This window comes from Diadema setosum, chromosome 17, assembly GCF_964275005.1.
Source record: "Diadema setosum chromosome 17, eeDiaSeto1, whole genome shotgun sequence".
Classification (NCBI taxonomy): Eukaryota; Metazoa; Echinodermata; class Echinoidea; order Diadematoida; family Diadematidae; genus Diadema; species Diadema setosum.
Genome location: NC_092701.1, coordinates 36,405,811 through 36,422,614, shown reverse-complemented (window position 1 = coordinate 36,422,614; position 16,804 = coordinate 36,405,811). Strand labels below are relative to the sequence as shown.

Below are 16,804 nucleotides of genomic sequence, written 5' to 3'. Positions count from 1 at the left end.
ATGAATTCAAAACTTGAATTAACAGTGGCTTCTAATCAGGCTAATCTGTATGCCACTGATGTTTTGCTGCTTCTCAAATCTATAAGATCCTACTTTGGATTGAGATGGGGAAGGAGTCAAAGGTTGCAAATTCCCTACTTGATTGTCGCAGCTTGTATTCCTTTTTTTTTTCTTTTTTTTTATCTTCTACTTTTGCATTCCTCTTTGAATGAATATCTCTGTATTCAGTTATCTTAGATTTGATGGTTTATTGTTTCGTGCATCTGATTCATCTAGATTACAAGCATCTTGTGTTCTTATCTTTTCAAACAATTCCTAGTATTCATGTGAAACTGACCCCGTTGCAACCTGTCAGAATGTTTCCTCTGTTCTTTAATCCTGTATTCACACTTGTCTCTGAGTCTAGGAGAAAAGTCTGTGATGAAAACTTTTTCTCCTCAATCTCTGTTCTCTCCAAGATAAGAGTACTCTGTCAGATCAAAACACCATACTGACAAGCTTTGGGAAAACCAAAATCAAACCTTGTGAACTCTAAAACTTTCTCAAACTGTGAAATTCAGACAGAAGGTAGCCAGAATAATCAAACTTTTCATTGCTGAACTGAAAGCAGATTTTGTTTTCATAGCTTTCTAAAGCTGAAATGTTCATGACTTTATCAGGGTAATCTTGTGAGAGTTTATCATGATAATTGAGTGCAAGAATGACTTCTATAATGTGTTCAAGTGTGAACTGACCTTCCTATGGTGGTCACCTGTAAACTAGTCATGTGTGAATTCTCTCCCATAATCACTTTTGGAAGAGAAGGACATGTGTGGCAGTTCTGCCAGCCAAGCCGAGATCCTTTCCGGACTGTTTTCTCAAATCAGAGACAAGTGTGGAAGAGAGAAATGGGACGGCATTGTGATTTGCACCATGCACAAAACATCTAGCACTTAGTAGTCAAGGTCATTGTGTTCATCAAAGTCTTTGCCAAAACGTCATAATGTACATCTGCACAGTATTCTCACTCAACACCTTAATGTACCATTCAAGCTATAGTCTGATTTTAAAAAGGAATATTGTATAACAAGATAAAGTAATTAACTACCTGTGTACCTGTGCTCTAGATCTCTCTGAAGAGACGGAACAAAATCTATAGAAGTTATGATTACATGACAATATTAAAAATTGTGTGAGACGAAAGCAGTTGAGAAAAGGTTACAGTGGAAACTGTAACTGCTATATGATCAGAGTCACTTGGTCTAAACACTGCTTTCAAGATTACTTTTTACAGTTCTTCCTGGCAATGATCAGTCATGGTCGACAATAAGTAGCAATGTGCAAATAAAAAAGAAAAAATCTATATATACTCATATATATGATATTCTTCCTCTGCCAACGTGTGTTGTGTGCATACCAAATTAAACAATATACAAATTACTCTATTCCTTACTTAGTTGGCCACATAAATATACAGTAGTCAAAGAATATGCTGTGGCATGGAGTGTTCCATTGGTGTAGCAAGAAGAAGTGTAAATGAAGTATGTTATATTGCTTGAAATGTGCTTGTATTTGGTGGGTACAATAATATATATATCTATCAAAATAAATATATGGTCTATATGCATCTCAACGGACTTGTGGAGTTGCGTCTGCCTTATTTGGTGTTGTATCCAGAATGCTATCAGTATTAATAAGGGTGTCTTTTTGGGATATACTGTATACACCACATATTTGATGAGTGTATTTTTATGCCTCCGCCACAAAGTGGTGCCGAAGGCATTATGTTTTCGGGTTGTCCGTCCGTCCGTCCGTCCTTCCGTCCGTAATCAATTTTGTGGACAGCATAACTAAAAAAACATTTGAGGTATCCTAATGAAACTTGGCATGTATATGTATGAGTGGGCGAAGTTGTGCCTATCAACTTTTAGGTGCACATGCTCAATGTCAAAGGTCAAAAGGTCAAGGTCAAATGCTCTTGTTCTGTCTTTTGCTAATAAATGTTTTTGAAGAAGAGGAGATGAGTTGAAGCATTGATAAGTGAGGAGGAAAGTAAGAAGTATTTCCTAATCCATGTGTTTGCATGACTCTGTCTTATATGAGAAACGTTTATGTAGGCATACCATGAGGATAATACCCATAATCTTAATATAAGATGCAACATTGTGCATGCACTTTGTATCTGCCCGTCTTGATAGATGGATGTTGAACTTGTTCAAAATAGTACAATAGATCTGGGGGGTGTTTCATCAATTTAGTCAGCGCTGACAAGTTGTCAGTCTCTGACAATTTCAGCAAAATCCTTGGTTTTGATTGGCTGAGATGCTCTGGTCACTGACTGTTACCATGGTGATTGTCAGAGACTGACAACTTGTCAGCGCTGACAACTTTCATGAAACGGTACCCTGCTGATGATGTCAAATCAGTAAAATGAATGAGTAATGTAATGTACTAGTCTTACGGTTGTTGCAAGAAAGTCGAGTAAATATACAATGTATTGCTCACTTTGCAATAGATATTGGGCTTGCAACACCCCCTAAGACTTCTATCACACGTATTAATGCATGTGTTTCAGCAGCAGCCGATTTCGCGGAAGCTGCATGCCACTGACATCAACCGTAGAGGGCAGCAAATCTAGTAGCGCGTACGTTTGTGTACGAAGAGACGGCCGAGCTAGAGTCAAAATGCCGAAAGTTGTTTCACGGAGTATTGTTGTCTCGGACAACAGGGAAAAAGAGGAATATGATCGTGACAAACCCTTGATGACATACTTCTGTCTTTGTGGGCAAATGGTGTTGATTATCGGTGAGAGTAATATTCCAACTACGTATTTTACACGGTCGATGTCACCCAGTCGCTTTTGCGTGATATGCAGGCTAGTCCCGTTCCTTGAGGTTTATGTTATGTTAGTAGAGACAAAATCCGACCCGGACAATGTAGAAAGCAGTGACATCTATCTTGACGTAGCTTATGTCAGTACCACTAGAGAGTCTAGTACTCGAGAGTATTAGTACCTCAGTTTTACTTCAATCTTACATTAAGGAACTCGGTATCCTGGAGTTAGTGGAGAGGAATGATATCGTAACATATGGATGTGCGAGGTGAGTGACATGGCTCGGGCTCGGCAGTCACTACGTTATGCGTTAGATACATGTAACAGTTAGGCCCTAGGCGCTAGGGCCTACTCAGAAACAGTGAATAAAACAAATCTGATTAGAAGATAAATAAAAGGGGTGGAAGTGAAGTGGCAATGCTAGTGCTACAATGTAGAGTTACATTGTAGATCTAGGCCTAGAGATCGAGTTCTGGATCCAGAAGAACAAGAATTTAAAGAAATGGGTGAAAAAAAAAGAAAAAAAAAAGCTGAGAAAAACTGAAGACATAACGTTAGTAGCGGTTTTCATATAAAAATCGGATGTACACCAAGCCATGAAATGATATCAATTATCAGCCGATTTTTTTGTTTTCTTGTAAAAATCTTGCATTTTAATAACTTTTCACGTTTATAATTTTCCCATTATAGTAGTGAGCGCCCGAGCGGCCGCTAGCGGCCCTAGCGGCTTTGATTTGCCAATCATTGTAAGTAGAGAGCTGAGCCAACACGCAGCGTCCGCAGGCAGTAGTAAATCACACAACACCAATAGCGACTCCCGCGGCAGCAACCGCAAAGCTCTTCACGGGCTCCGATCAGGCCAGCCAATTTCACTGAAACAGGCATTGCAAGGTCCATTTCGTGTACCGTTGTAACATACTGAGCCTAAGTGAGGTCGATAAATTTTCCGTTAAAAAAATCAGAAAACACTTCAATTTTGAAAAAAGTGAAGTTTCGATACTGCCATATTTTGCGCAATGTGGATTAAGTACAAAAATACACCCAAGGTCACTACAAATAAGTGCAAAAATTTCGACTTAGCATGCCGAACAGATCGTCCTCCTCGGGCTACTAGCGGTATGTAGCAGACGCAAACCCACATACAGGATGGCAAAAGTAGTTCAGGTTTGTGATTCGAACATGTTGTTTGCAGTACGGCCGTATTACTTTTGAAAAGAATGATCAATATCAATGCACCTCTGTCATAACTGCTACAGCTAGCGATCGTCGCGAATGGGCTCAGAAACTGAGCACACTGTGTGCGTAGAAAACGATGTACATGCGCGAGAGCGCCATCTAGTGCTGAATGACGAACGCTAGACATAGATCTATACCAGGTACATGAAGCCTGTGCCTGATTGTTTAAATCCAGTGTCATCATCATTGGGTAAATCTTTTCTCCCCCTTTTTCCATCCCTCTCTGTTTCTCCTTGTGGTAGATTGCGCCCTGGATAAGCTGCCTTTGAGGAGACGTGACAAGGCACGTGTCATTGATGCCAACAAGCATGTTCACAAGCTGACATGCCAGCAAGGAGAGACTGTGTATCTGAAAAGGTTTGTGAAAACAGGAGCAAGTGACTCAGTCACACACGTACATTGTACGTTGTAGCTGTGGCCAAGCTTTCAAAGAATAAAGAAGCGATAGTGTGCAATTCTGATTGCTCAAAAGGGCTTTACTGTCAGTATTACAGTTTGTTATTAAAAAGTAACAAAACTGTGGGAACCTCCTCATAGAAAAGCAGTAAAAGAATTACAGTAGATTCTCTAGCCTAAACTGTGCAAATAATCTGTAAATTCACATGTACTGGTTTGTAGTGCAAATGCACATATACAAATAGTGAATGCATAATGGTCACGAGTGCAATGGTACGAGATTTCGCATGAGGTGAAAGATAGAGGCGCTCTATTCAACGAGGCGAAGCCGAGTTGAATAGTGCGCCTCATCTTTCACCGAGTGCGAAATCTCGTTCCATTGCACGAGTAAAGACCATACACAATTTGTTTTATACAACGTCCAAGTAGATCTTTGTTACTTGGTTGGAGGATTGTTGGGTACAGCAATGTAGGTCTAAGTAGGCCTAGAAGTCTATATATGTATGAAAAATATAGCCATACTTACATGTGGATCCACTGCGATTCTCTTTCTGGCTTGTGCAATCAGTGTACACTGTAGATCCAGGTCACAGCTAGCGCTCATACACGTACACTAGCACTACGTACATGTAGGCCTACATACGCACACGCATGCATGTACCGCACACGTACCTGCGCTAGCTGCATGCGATCCTCAATATGCAACACACAGTGCATGCAGTACCGTACAATTTCTCGAACCGTGGAATAGAACGAAAAAATCGAACCAAATTGCATGCAAAAATAGAACCAAAATTGCACGGCACGTTGAATGGAGTACTTATTGAATATCATGTCACCAACAATCCTCCAATCAAATTACAAGGATCTACTTGGACGTTGTATAATCTCTAATATGCAGTATGTGTAACCATGCAAGCATACTTCAACTGTTTCTGTCTACATTGCTGAAGTCACAATTGCATTGTGTATCAATGTGTCACAGTGTTGTACTGTAGGGACATAAAATTCATGCCCATTAGCAGCAGGATTTTAACAGTGAATATTTGGTGTTCATCTGTCTTTCTCTCACAGACCTGAAGGAATTGAAAAGCAGTTCAGGCAGAAATGCAAAAAGTGAGTGTGTATTGAATTTTCATTTGATGAGCATTGTGGTTGTGTTTGATTATGTTTGTTTGTCCAAAAAAAAAAAATGGAACTCTGCACATTTTTGATATACCAGAGCATTCTGATATTAGTGATAACCTAAAGTGGAAATATTTTCCATGTGTTTCACATAATCTAAGAAACAAACTTGTACTTGTTTATCTCATTATAGAAATAATGTACAATAAGTTTACTGATGAGTCTCTTATATTATAATAAACATGAGCTCTTCGGTGAAAGATTAGTTAACAATTATAAGAAAGGGAAATGAGAATTTAAAAGCTCTGCACCTTCTCTTGATGTTTGTAGGTTAATTGATGAGTCACATGTACCGGTACATGATGCATTACTCATAATTTATAGCTTTTGCAGAATACAGTGCAACTGCATCATAATTGGTATGCAGTGCAAGACAGTTTGATAGTTCATTCTTGAACCATGGGTTGGCAGTGAGTAAGCCACAAATTTCAATCAGAGTTTATCACCACAAACTTCAACATCAGTGTGACAACATCAATGTGTACTTTTAGATTCTACATATTTTAGTAACTCATGCCCAAAGGATTTTTTTTTTTTTAATTGGGAGTATCATTCATGCATTTATTCATTGAATTCATGTATGTATGCATTCATTCATATACTGTCATACTAGTGTTTTTGGTATATCCAGTTTCTTAAACTGCTATATCAGTCGGGCCAGAGTGCATGCAATTTTGTTTACCCAGGAAACTTGTAATAATTGTCTTTGGTCATATAAAGCATGTTTTTGAGCATCATTCTGAATCAAGAGATTGGAACGCTGACACTGACAGCAGGCAAATATAGTCAAGCGTCGCCAGTATCATACCTGCAGATAGTGTCCTATGATTTGTTAGTTTGTTGGTGTGTATGACCTGTGCTTTCAATGCATTCTTCTCTTGTTTGTGTGAAAAGATGTGGGCTGTTCCTGTTCTATCGGCACAAGGAGAAAGACACAACGGTGACATTCATTGTGGACAATGCAGTGTTTGAGCCTGACAAGGGGCCTCTCAAGGAACCGCTCGTTATACAGAATGTTGCCAGCAAGAAGGTATTGACACAAAAAAAAAAAACGAAGAAAAGCTTTTACATGTAGTTGTCGCTCCATGACATCATTTGATACAGATTTAAAGAATAATAAGAGTATCTCTCACTTTCTATTTTTTTCTTCAGGATTCCTACAGGTCATGGAAAACCTGGAAAGTCATGGAATTTCAAAAATTATAGAAGTTTATCTGTTGCTTTTGTGAGATGTGTAAATAACATCCTTTGCTTCACTTTGATGTGAGATCAAATTTTTAGTCTATCTTGTAAAAAAAAAAAAAAAAAAAAAAAAAAAAAAGAGAATGTGTACATGTCATGGAAAGGTCATGGAAAGTCGTGGAATTTAATTCATGAAAAAGAGTATGAATCCTCATGGGATTCTTTGTTACCGGTACAAGCCCTACACCAATTTGTGATGGTGTACTGGAAATCTTGATGTATTACTTCATCAACTTTATTGTACTGTGAATATATTGGAGTGCAGTGTATGTATATTTGTGTCATGTACCATTTTTTTTAATGCTCAGAGGTAATGTCATATGAATTGTTAGATCTAAAGTATAGAAGAGTATGTATTCCCTTCTTGTGGCATTCTTTCCTTTGGCTTACCACCAATATGCATTCCCAGTAATCTCCAACTTTACAAAATCATTGCTATTGCCCTACTGACGCATACTCTGAATATACAATGTATGAGCATGTGTACACCATTGTATATGTATGTACTGTACACATTTCAGTGATCATCTGTCAAATGATAAATAAGGATTTAAAAAAGTGAAAATGTCATCAATTTCACCCTTATAACAACACAAAATTCATGTTTGACATTCAGGTGATACTCAGCAAGAACACCAAGTCGATGGGCAAGTATTCCACGGTAACCGTTTCCACCATCGACGAGGAAGAGGATGAGATTGAGGCGGTAAGTTTGTCTTTTACTCGCATTCAACATAACACCCTTTGAGAGTGTACCGGTCGTTAATGATAATGATGATAATAATATGGCCTTTTTTTTATCACAGTAACCACTTCAGTGTTTTCAGTACTCTACCAGAGGGCCCTGCCAACAATTTCATTGACCTTAGCATACACAGTGATTTCTAACATGGAGCACCCTGTAGTCAGAACTCCCTTATCCTTCCTATAAGCCTGCAAGCCAACAATTGTTAGCAGTTGTGCATGATTTTTAGTGTACTTTTCTTTATTGTTGTTGTTCTTAATCTAGATCCACATCACAGTCGAGTGCAATTAATTAAAACAGTGGCCAGCCCATTTGAATTATGTATATTTTGAGACAAAAAACTGTACAACCATGCACTATTCTTAGTTTCCCCGGGACCCTAGTAATAAAGATCTTCTTGCTGCTGTCTAGTGTATACAAATGACCAGCATTCTCACGTCACTGTGTCACTGTGTTCTCTCCCTCAGAGAGAGATCGCAGACTCCTACGCCAGCAACGCTCGCGTCATCGAGAAGGAATTCCTCAAGAAGGGCATGGCAAAGAGGAAACCAGAAGAGGTAAGGAGGATAAGCCTTGCTCAGTCCGCCTCGGGAACTTTGTGAAGGTTGTAGCCATCTTAGCAAGCCTCATAGCCATTACATTTTATCTGTGTAGGAAAGCAAGCATTGTATCTAAAGGGTACTGCAGAACAAGGACTTTGATCTGTGTGACTGATACACCACCCATGAATATAAATATCACAACTATTTTTATCCAAAAACATTTCTACCAACTCTTCAAAATGACAACATTTGTGCATCTTTTGCCAAGCTGGTGCTCTTTAACCCTAACTAGGCTGGGCTATTTAGGGGGGGGGGGGGGGGGGGGGGGGGGGGGCGGCCTCCCAGGCCCCCCCCCCCCTCCAGATCTTGGCCGTCGACCGCGCGATCGCGACGAAAATTGGCACACACATTGCCAATGATGTAATCTAAAGTACCATGAAGTTAATTTTGTAAAAAATTATCATTTACACTAAATTATGCTAATTTATGCATAATGATGCATGAAATCAGACAATTTGGCATAAATCACTAAATAAAGCTCAAAACAGGCACATTTTTTATGTAATTATTCTTTTTAGTGTCCTTAGCAAATGTAAGAGAAAAAAATTGCGCAATCAGAAAAAATTTCGTAAATATTTTATTGTTTTTTGAATTTCTTATGTATTTCTTTGTTTTTTCGACTTTATGTTTTTCATTGTTTTTTCGATGAAATTTGTCCGCGACACAGTTCCGAACAAGAAAATATGTTATTAATTGATTTTAATCAATAAAACCCCAAAATAATCATGCTTTTATGAAATTTGCCTGTAAACACAGTTTGCATAGAAATTGTACACAAATTCACGTTTTTGAGCAATTTTTGGTCTGACATGCACGTGCATATTTATGCGCAACATCGGAACCGCGCGCCCGGGCATCGCAAATTTGGTGTCAAAAGATGCGGGAGACTCAAAAGAAAAAAGTCATGAAACGTCGCGGCGATAGCTTCTTGCGATAGCGATACATCGCGCGAAACATCGAGGGGGGGGGCCTCGGAGGCCCCCCCCCCCCAGCCTAGTTAGGGTTAATGATACATCACTTAAAGAAATTGATGTAACGTGGAGCTATATATCGTTTGCCCTGCTTGCCCCCGTCGCAACCACTACACTTCTGTTTGTTTGAAGGGATAATCATTCCTTGATTTTTGCTTTCCTTTGCGTTTTTTTTTAAAGCTTAGGATACCTTCCTTTTCAAAGTTTTTGTTTTTTGTCACATGAAGATGGTCTATAATTGCCACGTATTGAATTATCTATCTTTACACATCACCTGTGTTGAACAAAGAATAAGATTTATTTGCTGCAGTAAAATGATTGTAAGCATATAATTTACATGTCAATTTATTCAAAGGAGATTAGATGCCAGCTTAGTGTATATCTATGTCCCTTTTTGTGTGTGTTCTTTCTTGTTGCAGATATTACAGGAAGAGATGGCAAAGAGGGCACGGGCCAAAGGAACTCTCATCGACAAGAACCCATGAGAGGAGAGACACAATGAACACCATTTACTGCGGATATCGCTGTGCCATGTTTGTGGACATTGACTTTTGGAACTACATGTACTGTACCATCCAGCCATGGCACAAGCAACCTAGGAGGAGATTGACTAAATCGCCATCCTCACTATAGATTTGCTAGAGCAGAGCTGAATGGAGATATGACGAGAAAACGTTGAAGGTGATGCCAACCTGTGATGACAGTGTTCTGTGGTGAAAAGTGCTTTTGGATTTCATCCTCCCAGGAAAGCTGAAACAGATTGCACAGTACTGTAGTACCTGATAATCTGTTTAGACTCTGTGTCACAAGCTGAAGGTGTTTTGCCCTGTTCTGGTGATCGATCGCTCAGACTTGTTTAGATCATCATAGCTGGGCTCCAACGTACCATAGTAGCCCCACATGCTAACCTCCCCATTGAAAGGATGCAAAATATGTCACACACAAAAAAAATATATGCTTCTAGAGAATAAACTTGACAAAGATTGTAGATGTGCAATGCATGTCCTCAAATGTTCAATATGTAGTCAGATGGGTGCTACCTAAAATAGCTGAGAAAAACATTCTTATCCTAAGATTCTGAATGAAGATTTTCTGTGAATATCAGGTAATGTTGCTGTCGCTCTGCCTTTCTTTTCACCTATTGTCTGTATTTCCTATTATCATTAATGTGGAGATTTCTTGCACCTTTTCTAGCATAAATGTGACATGTGTACGAAGTGCTTTATGAGAAGTAATCCAGGTAAGCCGTCCTGTCAAGCTACAATGAGATTCTTTCTCTATGAGACCCTAACATTGTTCCACATATTTGAGCTTTAATAAATTATAGAGGATATGAAGCTGAGGTATTGACATGGTGGAAATTTAGCGCATAGCGGCCCTTTGACTGAGAAGTTTTCTTTGTCCTGCCAGATATTTTGTCACATTGTAATGCAACTAGATTTCACCTGACTTGTCGTTTTACTAAAAAATTATGTCTTCTTAGAATCATGTTTTTTAGGTTTCCATTTGCATGGAGTTAAATAAAACAGCAACTTTGTGTCAACTGAAGTACAACTGTAAGTCCTAAATGTTTGTGAAATGAGTGCAGTTTATAGATTTAAGAACTAAGCATGTTCTGATGATCATCGTACAGTAAGACTCTTTCTCTAGCTATTGCCCATGGTATCATGATGAAGGCCACTAGTAGGGTTTGTGGGGAAAAAGAAAATGGGATAAGTTTTTAGTGGTTTGTCATTTCATGCGTACTGAGCAGTTAATGAACCGTGCAGACACTTTGATCCTAGAAATGGAGTGTTTCAGAGTTTGAGTCTGAGGAACTAGAGCTGTACTGTATCGTATGTCAATGTCTTGATAAGCCAAGGTGCAAGAAATCTCCATGATGATAGAAAATCAAACCGTCCTCAACGGGTTAATGAATGCATAAATATCGTAGCATAAGAAATGTTGAGACATCTGTCCTGATTCCAGCGGCACTGTATCCCTATTAAGCAGGATTTTTAAAAATACAGTAGCTATGTGAAAAATAATTCCTACGATTTCTGTGGTCACAGCAACTGAAATGCCTGAACATCAGTCTGTATGCTACAGTAGTACTAGTCCACTTCCTGGACTGTATTCGTAGTGTGCCCGCGTGTGTACGGACGTACGTTGATGGTGTCTGTATGTACACTGTATTACACAATTCACCCCTCCTGAATACAGTCCAGTCAAACCTGCCACTTTCCCCTCATTTCAGGGGGAACTCGTAAACTCCAGGCTCCACCTAATTTGCCAACTCCTCCGCTGATTAGCTTATCGACATGCCAATCAGGCTGTATGCAAAACGAAGTCGTAGTCTGTTATTCTAGACAATAGGATCAGTAACAAGGTTTTCCTACATAAGTTAGGTTGTCAGAAATTCAATTTTGTCGAATAAAAATACCGTAAAATGCATAGAAATGTATTATTATTATGAAATATTCTTGTTTAGAATGAAATTGCTTACGACATTGTCGACATTAAAAACGAAACAAATATAACATGACATTGAAGTCAGACTAATCTATTTATTTCTGTGTGGGCTCTATCGGTCAGCGCGCACAGTCGGCAAGCCCGGAAAAAAACAAAAGGTGCAGAATCTGTCCTCGCACGCGTGACTTCGAGTGTGACCCCGCGGCCCCGTAGGTCATGAGAGCGAGATTGCAGGGTCGTTTTGAAATGCTCTTGGTCCCTTACCTGATTTTTCTTTTATTTGATAGGTAGAGGCTAAAACTTGGATGCAATCTTGCTAATTTCTCCAAGAACGACATGAAAGATCATCAAATTCGTGGCTAATAACACAATTGCCGATGTTACGGGAATCATAGGTACAGATATTCTTGTGAAATTCTCCTAAAAGTCTTCTTTTTCATCTCAGGTGCCAACGAAAATTATATCATGTAAAAGAGAACTAAGGTGTAATGTTATGATTTCGAGATGGTTCAGCAGCCAGATGAAATCAAAGGGATGTCATTCCTTTTTTTTTTCTCGGCACGATATACTCGACATGGTCAGATGTGAGCGTCTAGCTGTATACTTGTGTCTGTCATTAGAATAGTCTACTGCTTCTAATTGGTGGACATCTCTCCCTCTTCCTCTCTTTCTTCGATTATGTCTTTTCTTGTTCTTATAAATCAAAATATGTTAATTTGGTTTGCTTTTGTCTAACCTTCTGATTTCGTCTACTAGAAATGCTGTCTGATTATAGTTCCATTCTGCCATCAATCATTCAGAACACTCTCTCTCAATTCAAAGCATCCAAGCATCCACTCAAATAATTATACTATAACCACTAGTTTTACCGTTCACTCCCGTTAAAGTGAACCACAGTTTTCAACATTATATCGAAATTCCGCTTACAACATTATCCACTCTGTTTTTTCCTCTATTACAATAACATTTTGATCGTATAACGAATGAAGAATGCTTGCAAGGACTTCACTACATTTGGAGGCCATTGTGCCTATTCTCTCTTTTACCGTACTACAGGCCTATATACCTAACTAGGCAAAGAACATACATTATTGCACATGACTAACACTCATTCACAGTAAAATATTTTTTCTCATTAACAACGACAGAGGAAGGAGCACAATCGACAAGTTGTTTTTCCTTTATAAATGTATATGGGTCAGAATGTAGAGATGTCCGTAAGATGTACAATTGAGCCAAAATTTAAAAAGTAGGATATTCTCCCAATTATTTATCTTACCTGAAAGTGTATACTCAAGCTTTAATAATATGAACCCAATTACATGCTATGATTTTCCCAGAGGAACAAGTTTTTATCAACCGCGGAAATTTGCCATGTCCAGAGCAGCGAACGTCCGTGAGGAATAGTACTGCACATGCTGATTCAGCTCAAAATCTTAAATATATTAAACATGTGTATGTGTTGGCAGAATATTAAGCTTGTACTCTTAACCTGTACGTAATTGTAGACAACTGATGATTTAACCAAATTCGTCATGCATTTCTGTTGAAATATTGCTCTTCCGCTGAACATTTTTCTCCACTATACGCCCATTTTACAGAAACTCAATATTTTGACCTCTTATTTCACTATCCCATACTTCAATCCTTACTCCAAAATAATAACATATCTTTTTAAGATATATCTGATCTAAGCAGTCTCTATAATCTAACAAACATAACATATTTTTCATTACGGAGGTTCGCGTATAGCTCACGGACGTTCGGAACAAAAAATATATTGAACAATTCAGCTCTCTTGAGTTGTAAACGCATTCTATTCACAACAAACAGCGATTTCATGTCGAGAACAAACTCCTCTGCAAAATCATGAATAGATATTACCATTTCTCAATTTAAAAGTTTGTTTATCTTGTTATGCCGAGGAATCAGAGAAAACATTTTTTTTTTTCCCATCTCTCGTAAATGAACGTACAAACGTACGTGTAATCTCAGTGACGTTGTCCATCCTTGAGAACGAATATATTTATCAAAACTTCGTTATCACGAAGTAAAGATTCGGTTCCTACATTTGTTATCTAAAGTCTACAATGCAAAATTTGCTTATGACGAACAAGGCCACAGCTAAATATGACAAAGAATTGACATAGAAACACAAAAGAAATATGCTCCGTTATAGAAATAAGAAGTTTAGCTGGGTAAGGGCAAACGAATACTTTATAGGAAGAAATTCCTCTGCGTTTGCTCCTTGTGGTACACACTGTATATCGAGGAGAGTTTGTGTGATTATATTAGTCAGTTTCGTCATAACAAGACACAATAAGTCCATATAACTTGGATGGATGTTGTGACTTCGATATTATACAATATGGTTTCTTTAACAAACATTTTGTATAGCGGGTCATTTCCGAGGCTCATTATTCATACAGTTTGTCAATCTTAAATTTGATAGAGTTCATATAATCATGAAGCTTTTTATTCGATAAATGAGGAATCTCCGAAGTTCAATTGAAAGGTTTATTAATTGGAACATGAAAAATCAGGTTCGTTTATCTTAATGTGGAGAAACAAATAATTAAATAACCAAATCCTCCAGATTTTTCAAAACCTCATGATAATCGATTTCACCTATATATCAGGCCCATTCCACTTTTTGAAGAACTCTCTGAAAAAAAATCGAGTGAAAATATTTACTCTTAAAAGAGTGAATACAAAAAAGAGTGAGTTTCGAATGAAATTGGAGTGAATTTTGAGTGAAAATCCTCATTTTCACTCGTTTGAGAGTGACCTCAGGGATCACTCCAAAATCTTTGAGTGATCCCTGACGTCACTCCAAAATTTACTCCAATTTCACTCGAAATTCACTCTTCTTTTGTATTCACTCTTTTTAGAGTGAATATTTTCACTCGATTTTTTTTTATTTTTATTTTTTTTTTTAGAGAGAGAGAACGGATCTTAAAAAAGAGTGTACATTAATATCTAATTTTCGGATTAACAAACTTTCGGAATAAGAACACTTTTAATAAGAAACCTCCTGAATTAACTACGAACATTCTTTTTTTTTCCATTTTCGGAATTATAAACCTTCGGACTTTCGGAGTAACGAATCTTTGGAAGAGCGAACGTATCAAAGCGCAACCTTAATCTAAATCATTACTTTTATATTTGTTTTCAAATAAGCACAAAAGCACAAACAATTTGACGATCTCTCTGTCTCTTAAATGTAAAATGAAAAAAAAAAAAAAACATCTGGGAGAGAATTACAAATTAACATTGGTTTTCATGGATGGGTATAAAAATAAAAACATGTCATGAAAAGCGGAGGATTTGCGTTTTTTCATCAGACAATAATATTGTATTATACTGCATTAGTTTCGTTCGCTTGTGACGACATTTCGAGGAATAAAAATATTTAAAAAAAAAACTTCCCCAGAGGCATTCGGTATAACGGGAGTGCACTGGCAATTCTTTTTCTCTGTGTTTTGGAGCTCGATCCCTTCTCTGTTTCTTTTCATTTTCATTCAACTGCTTCCACGTCCTTCAGAAACTTTTCCGATTCTTCTTCAACACATGCTCATTACGGACTTCTTCCGTCATTAATTCATCCCTTTTGTTTCAATATTGTTACTGCGGAGCACTTTTTGGATTTGTTTTGTTTTGTTTTGTTTTTCTGTTTGCTCGCAGCAGATTCGTTGAGAGAAAAATCGTCGTGAAGAGAGAGAGAGAGAGAGAGAGAGAGAGAGAGAGAGAATGTACCAAGGTATTAAATATCATGGTTATGCATCGAACGTTCGTGATGGAGACCAAAAAAATAAAAAAGAAAAAAGGATGCATTCTGTTTGAGATGGCAGCTATACCATACTCAAAATACAGAATACAGGACACTCGGGAAAAGTTATCCCTATCGGTCGGATTGCATACGTCACGGACATCGTTCTACTACTTGGGTCATGTTCCATGAAGGACGGGTAACTAATCGGCAGAGAGTACCTATTATAGCCTTCCTACCTCTATCAAAAATTTGAAAAAGATTGTCATTGCAAATTATAAGAAATTTGACATCCTTACAACATATGAATTGCTCAGAGGGGAATTAGGAGGTGAATTTTCAGAGAAAATATTAATTATTTGCTTGTTTGGTTTTTTTTTTTTTTAATCTAATTGCATGGTCCAAAAACTGCGAACAAGCCTCAATCCGCTCCAAACTTGACGTGCAGCTCCTCGGCTAAAGGCTAAAGCCAAAAGTAACATGTATACCTTCGCCATCAAAGCAAGATGGTGTCCTACTCGATAACGTTTCAATAATTACGGACGTTCTTTTTTTTTCTCTCTCTCGTCTAAAAATGTAATTTCGGTTCCCATTTGACAAGGGATGGACAGAAGCTCAAAACAAACATTATCGTGCGGCTAGATCTTAGTCGATTTGGAATCAGAACAATATCGTCAATAACGTTTAATGGGCTACGATCTTTATTAGTGAATATAGCGGAAGCACGTCCGTGACGTAAACTGAGTAAAATTTTGAATATTTAAAACAAAAATGTTACGTCCCATCCAGCTAGCAGACGTACAGTTTTTGCAGGATATGTTCATGAGCTGGAATACCAAATTTTTGTATACATTATACAGTTGGGACAACAAAGTATAATTTGCAGCAGCGATAGAGATAAAAGCATCACGGACGTTCCCCGTTTGATAGGGCTGTGATATTTCAGTTGTTCTCTGTAATTTTATACTCATAAAGTTCTTATAATTTTGTGGTACATACCCATGATATGTTAGATCCAGAACATGGTCAGATTATTAGATGCCACGTACCATAAAAAAGACACATTATTAGTTTGACAAACAAAAATTATTATGAAAATAGCGTTTTTACCGTATTTTTCCTTGTCAAAAGTCAACCAATCCATACATTTCCTGCAAGGAAATTTACCAGGCTTTGAGACATGAAATAATCTGGTTTCTTAGATCATCTTGGCGTGTTCTAAGGGAACGAATGTCCGAAGGTGCGAAAACTGGCAATTGTACATCGTTCAAAATTCTCACCATATACATCTCCACATATTTATTACATGTATAGGTGTTGAAAGAACTACATTGAAGTTTAATTTCAAGGTATCCATCGATCTTCATGGCAATGTATCACACACATGACAAAAAT

General features: G+C 37.9%; 1 protein-coding gene across 2 annotated transcripts; it reads left to right on the top strand.

The window, feature by feature from the left end:
* Positions 1 to 2,640: 2,640 nt before the first annotated feature.
* Positions 2,641 to 11,694, top strand: LOC140240461 (STING ER exit protein-like). Of its 2 annotated transcripts, none has more exons than XM_072320232.1 (7): positions 2,641 to 2,784; positions 4,291 to 4,405; positions 5,519 to 5,560; positions 6,524 to 6,659; positions 7,488 to 7,577; positions 8,084 to 8,173; positions 9,609 to 11,694. In XM_072320232.1, the coding sequence occupies exons 1-7, from the start codon at positions 2,664 to 2,666 to the stop codon at positions 9,672 to 9,674; spliced, it is 660 nt and encodes a 219-aa protein (XP_072176333.1). In that variant the 5' UTR covers positions 2,641 to 2,663; the 3' UTR covers positions 9,675 to 11,694. The 2 variants fall into 2 exon arrangements, with proteins under 2 accessions (XP_072176333.1, XP_072176332.1); XM_072320231.1 differs by having other exon boundaries at positions 2,641 to 2,790.
* The last annotated feature ends 5,110 nt before the right edge of the window (positions 11,695 to 16,804 follow it).

Excerpts from the sequence above, each read along its gene's own strand:
- LOC140240461 (XM_072320231.1), top strand. The coding sequence starts at position 2,664 with ATGCCGAAAGTTGTTTCACGGAGTATTGTTGTCTCGGACAACAGGGAA. Across the intron at positions 7,578-8,083 it reads AAGAGGATGAGATTGAGGCG|AGAGAGATCGCAGACTCCTA; the intron begins GTAAGTTTGTCT and ends TCTCTCCCTCAG. Across the intron at positions 8,174-9,608 it reads CAAAGAGGAAACCAGAAGAG|ATATTACAGGAAGAGATGGC; the intron begins GTAAGGAGGATA and ends TTCTTGTTGCAG.